This window comes from Myxocyprinus asiaticus, chromosome 37, assembly GCF_019703515.2.
Source record: "Myxocyprinus asiaticus isolate MX2 ecotype Aquarium Trade chromosome 37, UBuf_Myxa_2, whole genome shotgun sequence".
NCBI lineage: Eukaryota > Metazoa > Chordata > Actinopteri > Cypriniformes > Catostomidae > Myxocyprinus > Myxocyprinus asiaticus.
This window is the reverse complement of record NC_059380.1, coordinates 30,527,645-30,543,869: the sequence shown is the minus strand read 5'-3', so window position 1 is coordinate 30,543,869 and position 16,225 is coordinate 30,527,645. Positions and strand designations below refer to the sequence as shown.

The 16,225-nt window shown below is 38.1% G+C and overlaps 1 protein-coding gene across 4 annotated transcripts in view; it reads right to left on the bottom strand.

The window, feature by feature from the left end:
- Positions 1-13,219, bottom strand: part of dnajc14 (DnaJ (Hsp40) homolog, subfamily C, member 14) — a 53,896-nt gene extending 40,677 nt beyond the window's left edge. For 3 of the 4 annotated variants that reach the window (XM_051676620.1, XM_051676617.1, XM_051676619.1), the window contains exons 1-6: positions 12,855-13,192; positions 10,409-11,737; positions 5,742-5,840; positions 5,552-5,658; positions 2,697-2,816; positions 2,440-2,600 (exon numbers count right to left, since the gene is read on the bottom strand). In XM_051676620.1, the coding sequence (XP_051532580.1) occupies positions 2,440-2,600; positions 2,697-2,816; positions 5,552-5,658; positions 5,742-5,840; positions 10,409-11,533 (1,612 nt within the window). In that variant the 5' untranslated portion in view covers positions 11,534-11,737; positions 12,855-13,192. Of the gene's footprint in view, positions 1-2,439; positions 2,601-2,696; positions 2,817-5,551; positions 5,659-5,741; positions 5,841-10,408; positions 11,738-12,854 lie in introns of all 4 variants that reach the window. The other variant, XM_051676618.1, reaches the window with a different exon arrangement.
- Between the last annotated feature and the right edge of the window lie 3,006 nt (positions 13,220-16,225).

The following is a 16,225-nucleotide window of genomic DNA, read 5'->3' as shown; positions in this document are numbered from 1 at the left end:
GTCGTATGCCTTCTCCAAGTCCACAAATCACATGTAAACTGGATGAGCAGACTCCCACGCACCCTCTAGGACCCATGCTAAGGTAAAGAGCTGATCCACTGTTACACATCTGGGACGGAACCCGCTTGATTTTTACAAAATATTTTTGGTGGGAAATTTCCAGATGATGTAATTCGTCTTCGCGTGTTTGCATCATGTCCATAAGTGGAGAAAAAAAGTACTGCCAAGGGACTATTGCTATGGCCAGGACCCCTCTACCAAGGTGAAGCTTTCAAGGTTAGCAAAACATAACATAACGTGGCAGTGTACTGGTGAGGCCACCAGAGGCCCACGGAGATGCTTCAGTGTTTCGAATTAACTGCTTTTTGTGAGGAGACAGCTCATTATCACTTAAAAAACTGACAGCCTGTGCACTGATCTTCAACATGCTTAACACTAAACAATCTTTTTTGAGTGAACTATGTATGGAGATTTCTACGATAAAATTGCAGTTTTATAAGAGAAGTCATGGACAATTTTGCGACAGGTAGGTATCAGTCTATGGCTCTCCCCATTAATTTGTATAGTTTCCGCAAACGGTAATTTACTGTCCTAACACACAAGTACGCTCTTCCCTATGGTAGAGCCACGAAGTTTGGTATCTAGTATAAAAGAATCTCTGCTATGGCACATGTGTAGAGGCTGGGGTAGCTGCGGCAGTTTCAGGACAGTTGCGCTTACGCACGGCCAGCAGTCTCTGGATGGATGTTTAACTGTTAGGCATTTTTTTTTCACTTGCTATAATGCTTAGATATGTTTGTAGGGTTGTTGAATTTTATATCGATTGTCATGCTTTAATGAATCATAGAATACTGAGGAGTATTGTGTTTACCGTTTGAAAGCGTTTACAGGTTTTCCAGTCATATTTACCAATATTCATGAATTCTATAGTTTCGAAGTTCCCAAAGTGTGTGTGTGTGTATTTATTTATCAATATGTACTGATTTGGATTCGTACACAGTTTTTTAAACAAATATATATATTACTTTGTTTAGCCTGTTACTGCTCAATTTTAACTTTACTGCCAAAGAAATGAAAGAGGAAACAGTTTATTATTGTAGTTGTTTTACTGCACATTATTTTCATTTTTAATAAAGTATATTTCATCCCCATCATTACTGAATCCCTTTGTGTTTTTAGTTATTGTGTGCATACTATATTATGTTTTAGTTGCATTTTCCACTGAGGATATAATTTGTAATATAAGAACAATTAATGGTCTTCCATTTGGTTTCACCTCTTAACTATGGGATATTTTGTGTGTAGTACAACACAAACATTTAATGTTTGGTTGATAAAACACCTATATTAAAACACGAATAACCACATTAATATCTGTAAATAAGGCGTTGTTTTAAGTAATCTATCTTTCAAAAAATATTAAATAGAATAACAAAAGACCAACGTGAAAATAGCACACCATGACTCCGGATCTGCAGTTGAATACAGCACCAAGATGATGTGGTGAACACAGGTAACCTCAAACCATAAGATTCATCTACCCAGAAGATTGGTGCCAAAGCACATCTGACATTAGAAGAAAAAACAAAAAAACGGTGTTCCTCAGCAAGTTATTTGCAATTTCAGGTTTCAACCACAGATGGTGATAGAGAGCCCAAACTTTCTGTAGCGCACCATACATTTTTTTTTTTTAAGTACAACTTCCACAGTTGTAATGAAAAATGTGTTGTAAATGACTGTGATAACAAAATGTTAGTAAGGGTGACATTTAGTTTAAGTAGTCTTGCAACTGAAGCTGGTGCAGGGCACAGTGTTTTCTCTTTACTTTGTCAGTGCTGTTCAGAATGTCAGGCAGGCATTTGAAATGGTTTAACTGCACCACAGTGTTTTGAAATGAAAAAGTCTCAGTAGCATTCAAATGGTCGAATTCTCGCATATTGCTCGCATATTGAGAGAAGACTTGCACAGTTGCACACACACCCACCTACATGCTCCAGAGATACAGAAGTAGAGTGCAAACCGGATCATTAGCGCAAGTGATTCTGCAGTGAATTGTGAAAAATAAACGCAAAACCAGGCTTCAATCGCCCCATGCACATCCACGTTTGCTATTTAGAGCTTATGAAGCACTGAAAGTGACACGAATACAATCAAATTTGCTTTGGCGGCCCAAAATTTCACTTTGGCGGCCACCAAAAAATGTGCAGTGAAGGAAAAATCCTGTATTATTGATTGACATAATTTAAAAACTGAAACTATGTTTTATCAAAACCCCCCAAAAAGTCAGGTTTTTTACCAAATTTCATGTTGTCCCAAAAAAACGGCACATTGCGACTTCCGATTCATTTAGATGGAGCAAGCCACATATTCATAAACACAGCAGAGAAAAAAATGCAGATACAACAGCAGTATCAATATAAGTGGATGTGAATAAACTACCAGTGATGTCATAGACTTTGCTGTCCATGAAGGCGAAGTATGTGATGCGCAGTCCCAGCATACTAGATTCAGCCCACAGGTCTCCCTCCTCAGCACTGTGCCATTTATTACATTCAGCACAGAATCGGGCCTCAGCAGGCTCACGGTCCATCTCGAAGCGCCTGCAGAGGAGACCAGCACTCAGTAGAAACATAAAAACATTGCAGAAGCTTCACAATAAAGCACAGGACTAAAGTGAGGATGTTCGTAATACGTACTTGTGCTTGCCCTCACATTTAGTGCACATCATAGTATTCATGGCTTCTTTCAGATCATCCTGCAGTTTAGTCAGGAACTCATTCATGGATTTAGAAAGTTCTGTCGCTGCCACCCGCTTCCTGCAAACACAGAAATCCAAAACACTCGAGATGATCTTGGGTGAATATCACAAAAACATCCCCAGGGACATGATTTATAAACACTGCCAATTCACCAATTCTGCCAAGTTTATTTTTTATAAATACTGATGTGTGCTTGGGAAATTCTGTACAAACATTTCAATGCCCATTTTGTGTACGGAATTTCCCAAGCACACATCAGTATTTATAAAAAAATAAACTTGCCGTAAATATGTGCGCACCGTCCACACACTCTTGAATGTGCGTATGCACTCTTTTACTGGTGTGTGTGAATTGGTGACTCAAACTGGACAAGCAATGAACTTAACAGACTAATTCTAAATTCTGCTTCTCATTAAATACAAAACATTTAGAATAAAAAAAGTATGGAGTTAAGCACTTTAATAATAAGTAATTGTTTTCCAACCAATATTAGGCTATATTCGTTTTGCATAACGAATTAAAAAGACATTAAAATGTAAACTGTAATTGTAAACTGTTAAAAGGAAATATTGGTGGTGTGCTGCTTTTGGAAGACTTTCCCGTGGCATTATAGTGAGGGAACGTACTTTTAATGACAGCAAGGATTTCATGGCTTGTGATATTTTCAGTTCCCAAAAGCTGTGTGCTTCAAATTGTGTTGTACAATACAGAAATCACATTCTGAGGACAGCATTTGAATAAAGATAAATCCGTGATGTGCACTTGACTCTGACTGATGTTGAATGACCTGGTAAAACAGACAGTATAATGCAGGACACTGCCGGACACAACCAGAACTTCAGAGGACCATTGGAGAGACTGATAGTCGGGTGTTTGGATTTGTCTGGATAGGTCAGAAACATGGTACAGCTGCACACAGCTGCATAATAAGTGCATGAAATGCATTGCCTGTCACACTTCTTCCTGACTCGAATCACTTGAATAACAGTTTAAAAATACCATAGTCATCCAGCAGTGTTTTTGGTTCAAGTCGAATATAGAACAAAAAGAAAGCTTGCATGTTTTATTTTTAAAAGCTCTTGAGTGATATGATTTCAGACAATAGTGCTTTTACTGCAGATATATTTTTTTGTGTCAAGTAAAAAGTATCTTACTTATAGGGATCTATAAAACTTGCATGATTTTAAAAATGACCTGAGAATCAAAATTGCTTAAGGTTAGATTTAAATTAGGTAAGATATGCTTATGAAAATCAAAAATAATTTGCTAATGGGGGGTGAGAATAATACACTTCGCCTATAGCCTATTCAAGATGTATTCTCTGAAAACAGGTCTTAATATCTTATATAATAATCTTTCTTGGGTAAATTGATCTTGTTTAAAAGATGTTTAGATATTTTTTCTCTAAAAAATGTTTAGCAGCAGTATCCATCTTCACGTGACACAGCCTGTATTATCATTTATTCTCCTAGTTTTTCTGTATCGTTAAACACGGTAGTATCACGTGTCTGGATGGCAACATGCATATGTAAAATACATGCAGGTTAGGTTATGCACACTAAAAACAGGCACTGTATGCTGCATATATGGTTATTTTGGGAGGAGACGGGGTGGGAAATAAATTACATGCATGTACGCACAATCTTCCACTAACTGGGAAGTGAACTTGGAGCTGGTTCTGGCATACGTACGGTTTAATAAATCTGAAAACTTTTGTACGTACGCACACTTTTAGGATGAAACCTGCAACAAGTTTTATACATGAGGCCCTTTATCATATTTAATGTAAAATTTAAAGAAAAAAAATATATATAAATATTTTAATAACATTTTGCATTGAGACAATTTTCACATTGAGTTCGCATTACATTATTGAGAATTTGGGATAATTGTGCTAAATTCTCATGAAAATAAAGTCAAATAATGCAGAAAATCTTCCTAAAATAAAATAAAGTAAAATAATCTAAAATATCTTCCTTAAAGGGATAGTTCACCCAAAAATTCAAATTCTCTCATCATTTACCTGCTCTCATGCCATCCCAGAAGCGAATGGCTTTCTTTCTTCTGCAGAACACAAATTATGATTTTTAGAAGAATAATACAATGCAAGTGAATGGGTGCCAACATTCTGACGTTTCAAAAAGCACATAAAGGCATCATAAAAGTAATCCATACGACTCCAATCGTTAAATCAATGTCTTCAGAAGTGATGATATGTGTGGGTGAGAAACAGATCAATATTTAAGTCCTTTTTTTGCTAGGAATTCTTTGCCGTGCCGTGTAGGGCACGACGAATGTGAATCACCAAAAACATAAGATGAAGAATGTGAAAGTGAAAGTTAAAGTGCAGGATTGACTGAGCAGGGAGTTGAATTTATAGTAAAAAAAAAAGACTTAAATATTGATCTGTTTCTCACTTACACCTATCATATTGCTTCTAAAGACATTGATTTAACCACTGGAGACTTATGGATTACTTTAATGCTGATTTATGTGATTTTTGGAGCTTCAACGTTTTGGCACACATTCACTTGCATTTTATGGACCAAAAGAGCTGAGAAATTCTTCGAAAAATCTGAGTTAAGAAGATGAAAGAAAGTCCTACACATATGGGATGGCATAAGGGTGAGTAAATGATGAGAGAAATTTCCTTTTTGGTAAACTATTCCTTTAAGCAACATTTAACTTCTTATTTTTTCATTTTTTATTTTGAGTGAGACAGCACCTAGACAGGCTTTGTGAGATTCTAGTGGGTTTTTTTTTTGTTTTTTTTTTTTGGTGAAGGCACTCACAGTTCATACTCTCGCCGTGTCTCTGGGTTACTGACAATGTCCCATGCTGCCCTTAAAACCTTGAAGGCCTCGCCAGCACCCGGGTGCTTGTTTTTGTCTGGATGAATCTGCAAGGAAAGGATACATCAAACATGATATATAATTCCATAACCATCCATATCATCAGGGCACTGATTTTATGTCTTGTCACCTGTACAGCCAGTTGTCTGTACGCTCTCTTGAGTTCTGATTCAGTAGCATTAATATCCACTCCCAGAACATTAAACGGGTCCAACTCCTCTTCAGGGACCTGCACCACAGCAGTAGTAGTTAATATGGTTAAACCACATTTAAATTTCAAAGCTTCAATAACTATCCTATACAAAACTACAGAATCAAATCACAAAGCAACACATCTTTATTCAAATGCCCATCATTTCTAAAGTTCTACTCATCCTCTGTCCCTTGTATCTTCTTTTATGTAACATTTTGGCTTACGATCCATTCACAAAGTGTCATAATGCAGTGACAGCACCTGGCAGTTATGTAATTCTTGCCATATATTTATTTTTGATATGCCATTTTATTATAGCCAATATGTGCTTGCTTTGTCTTGTCCATAAGAGGATACGTTTTCATAGAGATCCATTTGTTTAGGGGCACTGCCAGAGAAGTGAATAATTTGAGTATTATATACATATATTATAAGACCATTTCAACATGTGAACGTAGCATTATTTCACTGCATTTAGGAATACCGGATTGAAATTGGTCAATCGCAGCATTCATATACGTTTGCATAATGAGCTTAAGTGTTTATTTGACCGTTATCCCAGGTAAGTGATTTTCTACAAGCTAGGCTGCTTTCATGTCTCTTGTATGACTCCATTCTCTCTTTCTTTGTACATTATAAAATAATTTAAACTCAAACAAATATATCAGCAGCAAACTGTCCATTACCAATGTCTTACCAATTTGATCATGATTTCAGCTACCAATAGGAGTGTGGTACTTTAAGTAGGCTTGACACGGTATATGGTGTTACCGGTTATACTCGGTATACGACACAGGTGTTAAATTTTATATCGGTAAAAGGAGGAAACATTATGACAGACACTTAGCCTACTCGATGACAACAGTTCCTATATCAATAGCCTAATCAATAGAAATGCCTTAAATAAAGTCGCCTAATGAAGAGTTTGTAACTCATAAATTAACCTATATATGAACGTATTAAACGCCAGATGTTCTTTACCGATCAATCAAAATTACACAGGTAGCATAGCACACGCACTGACAGAGACGTTATGTTTAATTGTCTGCAAAAACTGTCCGAGGTCAGAGTACAGGACGCGGTTTGTCCCATATTTTAGCAACTCGCACCCAAACTGCACCAGAACGTTTCACAAATCGAGAAAATGGACATGAATAACAGACCTTCGGCGTGAGTTGCAGATGTATCCAGCTGCAGGCACGCTTCAGTTTTTAACTATTGGTGTGTTGTGTGAGATATCGACTGTTGCGTATCACGGCCGCTACTTGACCAAAGCGGCTGGGGGAAATAATCAAGTAAGATCAATGCCAAACTGCGCACGTCTCCTGTCATGTTTCCAATAAAAGCAGGAGAATTATAGAATATTTAGTCAAAAATATAGCATTCGAGTTCGTGATAATTGTTTCCCACCACTGTCATTCTAAATCACCCGTAAACATACTGTATATTCATGACGGGAGAGAGAGATTCAAATGACTGAGGAAAAACTGCAACACTTTGAAACAAAAGTATAAGTTTAGCTAAACGCTTAACAAGATTTGCATTTTCTTACATGCTTAATTAAGGAGAAGAAAACACTTTAAATACTGTCTCTATTTATTCGTTCTTTTGGGAAAATGTAATGTTTATTAGAAGGGAATGTGGATAGAATTTTTTCCCTCCCTGGTGGTCGCATTTGAGGCCGTTCGCAACGAACGCGTCTTTGCGTCCGTCAGTGCTTTCAATTTAAATTCTCTAGTAGGACCTCTTTGACTGCTGACAGCTTGCCAGTTAAAAAGAACTTAAAGTGTTAAAACGCATCTCGAGACACCTGCAATCTGCTTGAGCTGTGTCTCGCTTTGTTTTAGCACAAGGGCGCGTTCGGCACAAAGACCATTATCGGAATGACAAAGCGCTTGATTCCCCAAAAAAAGTGTGACCCCGTTGAAAGCTAACGAGCCGCGTTACCTGCTGCTGGCAAACGTGGCAATAATAAATAAATAATGATTATATAAAAATAAAAAAAAAGCGTATGAAAGAGTGTTCAGTATGGCGGGGAAAATTTGTACGGGACTACCTTACATATATTTGTTGTTTTGCATATTTGTTTTGTACGCAGCAGCGCAGCCTGTTTGCTGTTTGGTGTGTTGGTTGAGGTTTGTTGAACAACAAACAATTTAATCTGATTCTTTATTTTTTTTTTACAGTTTCATTTTTATTTTAAGTTAAAATAAATAAAAACAAAAATTCAAAGTTTGAATTCAAGCTGCCTTGCTGTTGTGTGTTGGCTTTTAGCAACGAAAATTACCACATAGCACCACCAAGCGTCCAACCAATGGTATTACCGGTAACGCCCAGTTTTGAACACGGATACCGCACCGGTATCAAAATTACATCCTGGCATATCTAACTTTCAGCTCTATTTATGGCTCATTTTACTATATTTAAGTCCCTTCCTCAGAATTCCACAGATTTTCCTCTGCAATCTGAGCAGAAAATGTGAATAACTGTGCAGTTTTCATGCAGCCCTAAATATCACATAGAAAGCTATGAGTTTTGCTCAGTTAATAAAGATTGTGAAAAATTACAACTGTAAATTGCAATTTACTATAAATAGCGAAATTGTTAAAATTCATGTTATAGATTTCTTAATACTTTCATTGTCAATTACATCAAAATAATAGTTTTGATTAGTGGTTGATAGCTGATATAATGCAAATATATATACAGTGGGGGAAATAAGTATTGAACGTGTCAACATTTTTTTCAGTAAATATATTTTTAATGAGGCTATTCACATTAAATTTTCACCAGACATCAGTATTAACTCAAGAAATCCGCAAATGTAAAGAATTCACAACATTAAAGTCCATAAATAAAGTTATGTGTAATAAAGTGGAATGACACAGGAAAAAAAGTATTGAACACACCAACTGAAATTTATTTAATACTTAGTGGAGAAGCCCTTGTTTGTAATGACAGCTTCAAGACGCTTCCTGTTTGAAGAAATTAATCGGCCACAGTATTCAGGTGTGATTTTCCCATTCTTCTAAACATATTTGTCTTTAAATCTTGAAGATTCTGGGGGGCCCTCATGAACCTTGAGCTTTAAGCTCTTTCCACAAATGTTCAATTGGATTCAAATCAGGTGATTGACTGGGCCATTCTAACACCTTGATTTTTTTTCTCTGAAACCAATTGAGAGTTTCCTTTGCTGTATGCTTTGGATCGTTGTCCTGCTGGAAGGTCCACCCACATCTCATCTTCATCATCCTGGTGGATGGCAGCAGATTCTTCTCAAGAATCTCCCGGTAAAGGGCTCCATTGTTCCTTCAATTATATGAAGTCTGCCAGTACCATGCGATGAAAAACAGCCCCACACCATGATGCTTCCACCTCCAAACTTCACTGTTGGTATAGTGTTTTTAGGGTGATGTGCAGTGCCATTTCTTCTCCAAACATGGTGTGTAGTACCACAGCCAAAAAGTTCAATTTTGCTCTCGTCTAACCAGACTACACAAGCTTCGACATGCCTTTTCTTTAGTAATGGAGTCTTGCGGGGTGAGCATGCATAGAGGCCATGGCAGTGGAGTGCATTGCCTATTATTTTCTCTGTGACGATGGTACATGCTGCCTCCAAGTGTTTCTGGAGCTCTTTCCGAGTGGTCCTTGGCTCTTGGGCTACTCTTCTGACTATTCTTCTGACTCCCTGGTCAGAAATCTTACGAGGAGCTCCTGTGCATGGCCAGTTGATGACCGAGTAATGTTGCTTCCACTTGCGAATAATGGCCTCAATGGTGCTTACTGGAAGATTCAGAAGTTTTGAAATACATCTGCATCCGATTCCATCAATATGTTTCGCAACAATAAGGTTGCGAAAGTCTTGGGAGAGCTCTTTGCTTTTACCCATCATGAGATGTTTCTTGTGACACCTTGGTAACGAAAAGCCTTTTTATAGACCATCAATTTACTAACCCAGCTGATATTAATTTGCACAGATAGGAGGTATAATTACTTTCTAACTACTTACGGATTTCAGCTGGTTCCTTGCCTTGGAGAACTGCTTTTTCTTAGCGTCTTCAATACTTTTATATACACAATACTTCATTTCATTCCACTTTATTAAACATAACTTTATTTATAGACTTTAATGTTGTAAAGAATTCACATTTGCGGATTTCTTGAGTTAATACTGATGTCTGGTGAAAATTTCATGTGAATAGCCTCATTAAAAATATATTTACTGAAAAAAATGTTGACACATTCAATACTTATTTCCCCCACTGTATATAATAAAATACAACTAATTGATAGCAGATAAGATGAATTACACAAAATAATTTTTAATTTAAAGGAATGAACTCAAAGGAGATAATGTGCACTATTTTATGGCAAGGCTTTTGGTAGATTTTGGAACTGATGCTAGGCAGAATGACCACTTCTGTTTATCGGTCAATCAGGCACAGTTATCATTCGATGCTGTGTATCGACAGGCTAATTAACTGGCCCGGCTGGTATATATGTTCATCACTAGTTTTGGTCTAAAATCTAGTGTTCAAGTCATTTTTATGACATGTTATGAGTTATCAATGCTTAAGAGACATAAGCAGCACACAGATCAGTACCTTAGCCAGTGCCAGCAGTCTCTGCAGCTCTTCGCCAGGCTGCCATTTCTCCTGCCCCCTGTTGGGTGACTCTGGATTTGAACTGAAATTCATGATGCCTCGTTTAAACAAACGGCTGTGAATTTTCACCGTCAGATCAGACACTTTCCTCCAGACCCTGCTGCTCTGGAGAGCAATCCACCACTTCCTGCCTCTCTCTCCTGTCAGACGCACCAAAACACTCCTGATCATCTGAGAGCCGACACACAGTGCAACACAGAGAATCCTTAGACCGGACAGAAAGTCGCGTCTAGCCCAAAGTGTAGTCCTGCCAATGCCCTCTACTAAAGCCACAGCTGAGCACCAGCTCCAGTTCTGGATTTGCTGCAAATCTTGCATCATGCCTGGAATATCAGTGACCTTGCACAGCATACATGTTCCAAAGTCATACAGCGCAATTCCTGATGATTCCACAGCAATCCCGCAGCGGTGCGCCAGAGAAATTATGAGGTCTACCACCATATGGATGCAGGAAATGCACCATTGACAAACGGATTCCGCCAGGAAATCTCGACATGACACGACCAGCTGCATTCCATTCTTCCGACGTACACGGCCATGATTGTGTAGATGGTGGTTCCGTCGCCTCACCTGCTTGTGCCTACTGGGTCCAGAAGATGAAAAGGATTTTTGAGGAATGGATGTTGGAGACATCCAGAAAGGTGTATGATCACATGACCCTTGCCCCAATCCACTTTTCTTGGACTTTCCTTTCCTCCCGGTTCCAGCAATCCGGGATCTGGACTCTCCATTGATCTGTAACTCCTTCTCTAATTCATTTATCTCACGTCTTTCACTTGTCTCTGTACTTTCTTTTTCAAAATTTTCATCTTCCTCCTGATCATCATTCAGATCTTCAATTTTGGAATAGTTTTCTTCATTTAGCACATCTTCTGCATCCATATCTCCATATTCTTCATTATGGAATTCACAGTTAAAACCTGCCTCATGTTCACCATCAGGCTCTTGAGTCACAGTCACGTGACCATCATCATCGTCAAATGGAATGAGCAAAGAAACAGTGGGCTGCCCACAGCCCGGGCTTTCCTCCACTGTATCCCAATGTACAGCCACATCATCTTCCATCTTGCTGAAATACCCAAATGTTCACTGTCTCACACTTAAGATTGACATGAAGACTTCCATCATGAGCTTCAGGGTGGCAGCAGATGTGTCTGAATCACATTTAACACAGACAACTGTCTCTTATTTACAAATGAAAAACAAATGCTATATCGGGTCTTCAGCCCGTCCTGCATTGCAGACAATCACAGACAGACATTCCTGAAACTGAGAGGAAAACAGTCTTTCAGTTAAAATACTCAGAAAAATAGTACTACTTCTGAACATTGCCATCACAGACAACACTGTGTTCTAGTATAGACTAACAAACTATTTACACTAAAAGCCTAATAAACTCAAATAATAATAATAATAAAAAATAATTTAAAATAGAAACTTCATAACATATAGTGGGGTCCACAAGTGAAAATCTAGAACTTAAAATTGAATTTAAACCTAGAATTAAACTTTTAGCATTTCGAACAAATTACAGCAAAGAACTGTTAGGATGACTAGGAATAAATAAGTGAATAAGAAATATTTAATATTCTGCACAATTTCTAGGCAATTTTGTGAAATTAAGACATGAGAAGTCCTTTGTACAGACAATACGATTTCCTTGCTTACAATGAAATACACAATGTTCTTTGGAACATTCTCAAATCATGCTGGGATAACATGATCATCAGGTTTATGTTCATGCCAGCTTGAGTGCATGCTGTCATTAAAGCAGAAGGGCGACAACATATACAAAGAAAATTTTCAAATTCATGTTAATATTTCAATTAAATTTCCATTCAATTGTTACTCAGAAAAAAAGCCAATACTTTGTAATTAAATGCATTACATTAGAAAAGTGTAATAATAATAATACTGTATTTATTTTATTATGTAAAAACATTGACTATTTATTTTTTTCTGTTAATGTTTATGATTTGTAACCAACAGGAATATGTTAAAACCATACGTTAGAATATGAAGTCCAAAACACATGAAACCCACTGCTTGGAAGTTTTTAAAAAATGTTAACAATGTCATATATTCGTCCCAAATTAATCTGTTGTTGCATTCATAATAATACTATTTAGGGTGTTGATTTTGCAATTTGTCAATAAAAACGTTCATAAAAACACCTATCACGGCATCAGCAAATTAACCAACTTAAATATGAAGTTGCAGTCAGCACCATATACCTATAACTTCTATCATTTCAATGCAACCTTAACCAAACTCTATTAGCGAAAAAACATTTACGAACATTTCAGCGAAGCAAACAAATTCATGGAATGCGTATCAAAACAGAAAATGAAGATAAATATGTAAACAATATATAACAGTAGCTTACAGTACACGCTTTCCTAATAAAGTGCATGAATCATCAAGTCATCAGCTGCTGTAGGTGTACACACACCGCTGTACACAAATTGTGACTGGGTTTATGTTAAAGGTTTTGTTTAATAATCGTTTTGTTTGTTAAGCGTCTTCTTTCACGCTGATGTTTTTAGCAGGCGAGCTAACTGAAGCGCCTCTACACATGCTGAAGCGAGCTTTACAGCGGTACTGCATTAAACCAACACTGTACATACAATTGAGTTTATATCTTAGTGTGTATAACGACTTCAATTCAGTTTCCTCTCATCCGTCTTCAACTGCTTCACTGTCCTTCTTTCCACTACGGTTCATTTCCGAGTACAACGACAGCGCTGTGACGTCACTTCCGCACAAGAAACTGTTTCTCCGTTGTACAAAGGTGTCTCAGTTTGTTCCTGGGAGGCGGCAGATGTCCTAACCCCACCCCGTCCTAACCCCAATCATATGGATCTTGTGAGGCTGAGTAGCCTGCCAGGAACAATGCGTGGCACCTTCAACCATTTCCTTTTACATGTTAAAGGTCCTTTGAAGGCACATTCAGCCAATATAATTTTTTTTTATATTTACCAATTTAATCCCACCGGTTACATTTGCGGTCGAAATTTAGTTTAGAATTTATAGGTTCTAAAAAAGTTGTTGTTGATGTTGATTACACAGAGTTGTTAATCATTAATGAAAGTGCAAACTGCCTCGATTTCATGTGAACATTTAAACATGGGTCTAGCAAACAGTCACATGAACAGAGCCATGTAATTCCACTGTGCCCCTTTGAAAGATGTTTTTGTCAAATCTCCATAAAAGGAGGCAAGTTAAACCTGCCATAATTAAACTACGATATTTTGCACATATAACATTTAAAGGGTCTATTACTTATTTATTATTAAGATTGTTCTGGCTCATGTAAATTATACTTACAGGACATTGTCTTTCAGATGAGATGTTAAACCGAGGTCCTGACACTCTGTGGTCATTAAAAATCCCAAGGCACTTCTCAGTAGGGGTGTACCCCGGTGTCCTGGCCAAATTCCCCCCATTGGCCCTTATATATCATGACCTCCTAATAATCCCCATCCCTGAATTGGCTACATCACTCTACTCTCCTCTCCACCAATAGATAGTGCGTGGTGGGCGTTCTGGTGCACTATGGCTGCTGTCGCATCATCCAGTTGGATGCTGCACACTGGTGGTGGTTGAGGAGAGTCCCCCTATACTATGTAAAGCGCTTTGAGTGCCTAGAAAACGCTATATAAATGTAAGGATTATTGGGACATGTAAACCTGTAAGCGATTTGAATTGTGACTGTTGGGAAAACAAAGTGCCTAATTTCTGAATGGGCAACTCAGATTATAAAATTGTCTAACTCCCATTATAAAATTGATTTCATAATATATCACATCCTCCTTCTTAATACATATATTTATATATACCGTAGCTCTGCAAAAAATTAAGAGACCACTGCAAAATTATCAGTTTCTCTGGATTTACTATTTATAGGTGTGTTTGAGTAAAATTAAAATTTTTGTTTTATTCTATTTATTTAACTACTGACAACTAATTCCAAGTACAAATATTGTCATTTAGAGCATTTATTTGCAGAAAATGACAACTGGTCAAAATAACAAAAAAGATGCAGTGTTTTAAGACCTCGAATAATGCAAAGAAAACAAGTTCATATTAATTTTTAAAAACACAATACTAATGTTTTAACTTAAGAAAAGTTCAGAAATCAATATTTGATGGAATACCCCTGATTTCCAATCACAGCTTTCATGTGTCTTGGCATGCTTGGCAATCCAGTCTTTCACATTGTTGTTGGGTGACTATATGCCACTACTGGTGCAAAAAATTCAAGGCTGTTTTCTGGCTTGTGACCATCCATCTTTTCAATTGGGTTCAGGTCTGGAGATCGGGCTGGCCATGACAGGGTCTTGATCTGGTGCTCCTCCATCCACACCTTGATTCACCTGGCTGTGTGAAATGGAGCACTGTCCTGCTGGAAAAAACAATTCTCAGAGTTGGGGAACATTGTCAGAGCAGAAAGAAGCAAGTTTTCTTCCAGGATAACCTTGAGCGTGGCTTGATTCATGCGTCCTTCACAAAGACTGCCCGATTCCAGCCTTGCTGAAGCACCCCCTGATCATCACGATCCTCCACCAAATTTCACAGTGGGTGCGAGACACTGCGGCTTGTAGGCCTCTCCAGGTCTCCGTCTAACCATTAGACAACCAGATGTTGAGCAAAGCTGAAAATTGGACTTATCAGAGATGATAATGGTGCAATCCTTATGGTCTTTTGCAAACCTCAGCCTGGCTCTTCTTTGCTTCTCATTGATGAAGGGCTTTTTTCTAGCTTTGCACAACTTCAGCCCTGCCCCTAGGAGCCTGTTTCGAACCTTCCTCGCCGTGCACTTCACCCCAGCTGCCGTTTTTCATTCTTTTTGAAGGTCACTTGATGTCATCTTACAGTTGTTGAGTGACATTCGAATGAGTTGGTGGTCATCCCAGTCAGTGGAGAGTAATTTTCACCCTCTGCCAGTCTGTAGCTTTGTTGTCCCCAATTGTCTGCTGCTTGACCTTGTTCTTATGAACTGCATCTTTGAAATTTTAAAGATGGAAACAAACTGACACTCACTGTAATGCTCTGCCAGTGAAGTCAGAACTGAACACTTCTTTTCCTCACTGAAGACTTTTCTTTTCTCCCCTTTTGGCATGGATTTGGCATGATGGAAATTATTGAGGTACTACTAGCACTGTTTTTGCCATCCAGCTGGTCCTATTGCAAGAGGATAGTGATGACAACAGCAGTGGTTTTGATACTTTTCCTCATTAAATAAGATTTGGTTCAGGTGATCATTAAGTAGAATGAGGTGTGCTTGTGCTGGAGTTCAACAGACACTGGAATGGAATGGCTGCCATACATGTAGAGATGCTGAGTTAAGAAAAATCTGGAGTGAATTTTTTCCAAAGCTGTATATATACTGTATATTGGAAAAGCCCCTTTTCCGGTGGTCCCGGAGATCTCCATGAAAGAGGCCCCTCTGTTCCTTTTTCCGGTGGTCCCTGAGATCTCGATGTCTGAGGCCCCTCTGTTCCCTTCTCCGGTGGTCCTAGAGATCAACACGGCGAAAGCTGCTCTGTTCTCTTCTTCAGTCAACACTGAGTCCCCAGCAGCCCTGACCACTGAGTCTCCAGCTGCCCTGACCACTGAGTCCCCAACTGAGGGTCCGAGACTCCAACATTATATATAGTATATGCTACTGTATATACAAGTCATTTATATTTGTATAGCGCTTTTCACAACACACATCGTATCAAAGCAACTTTACAGAAAATCATGCATTAACAG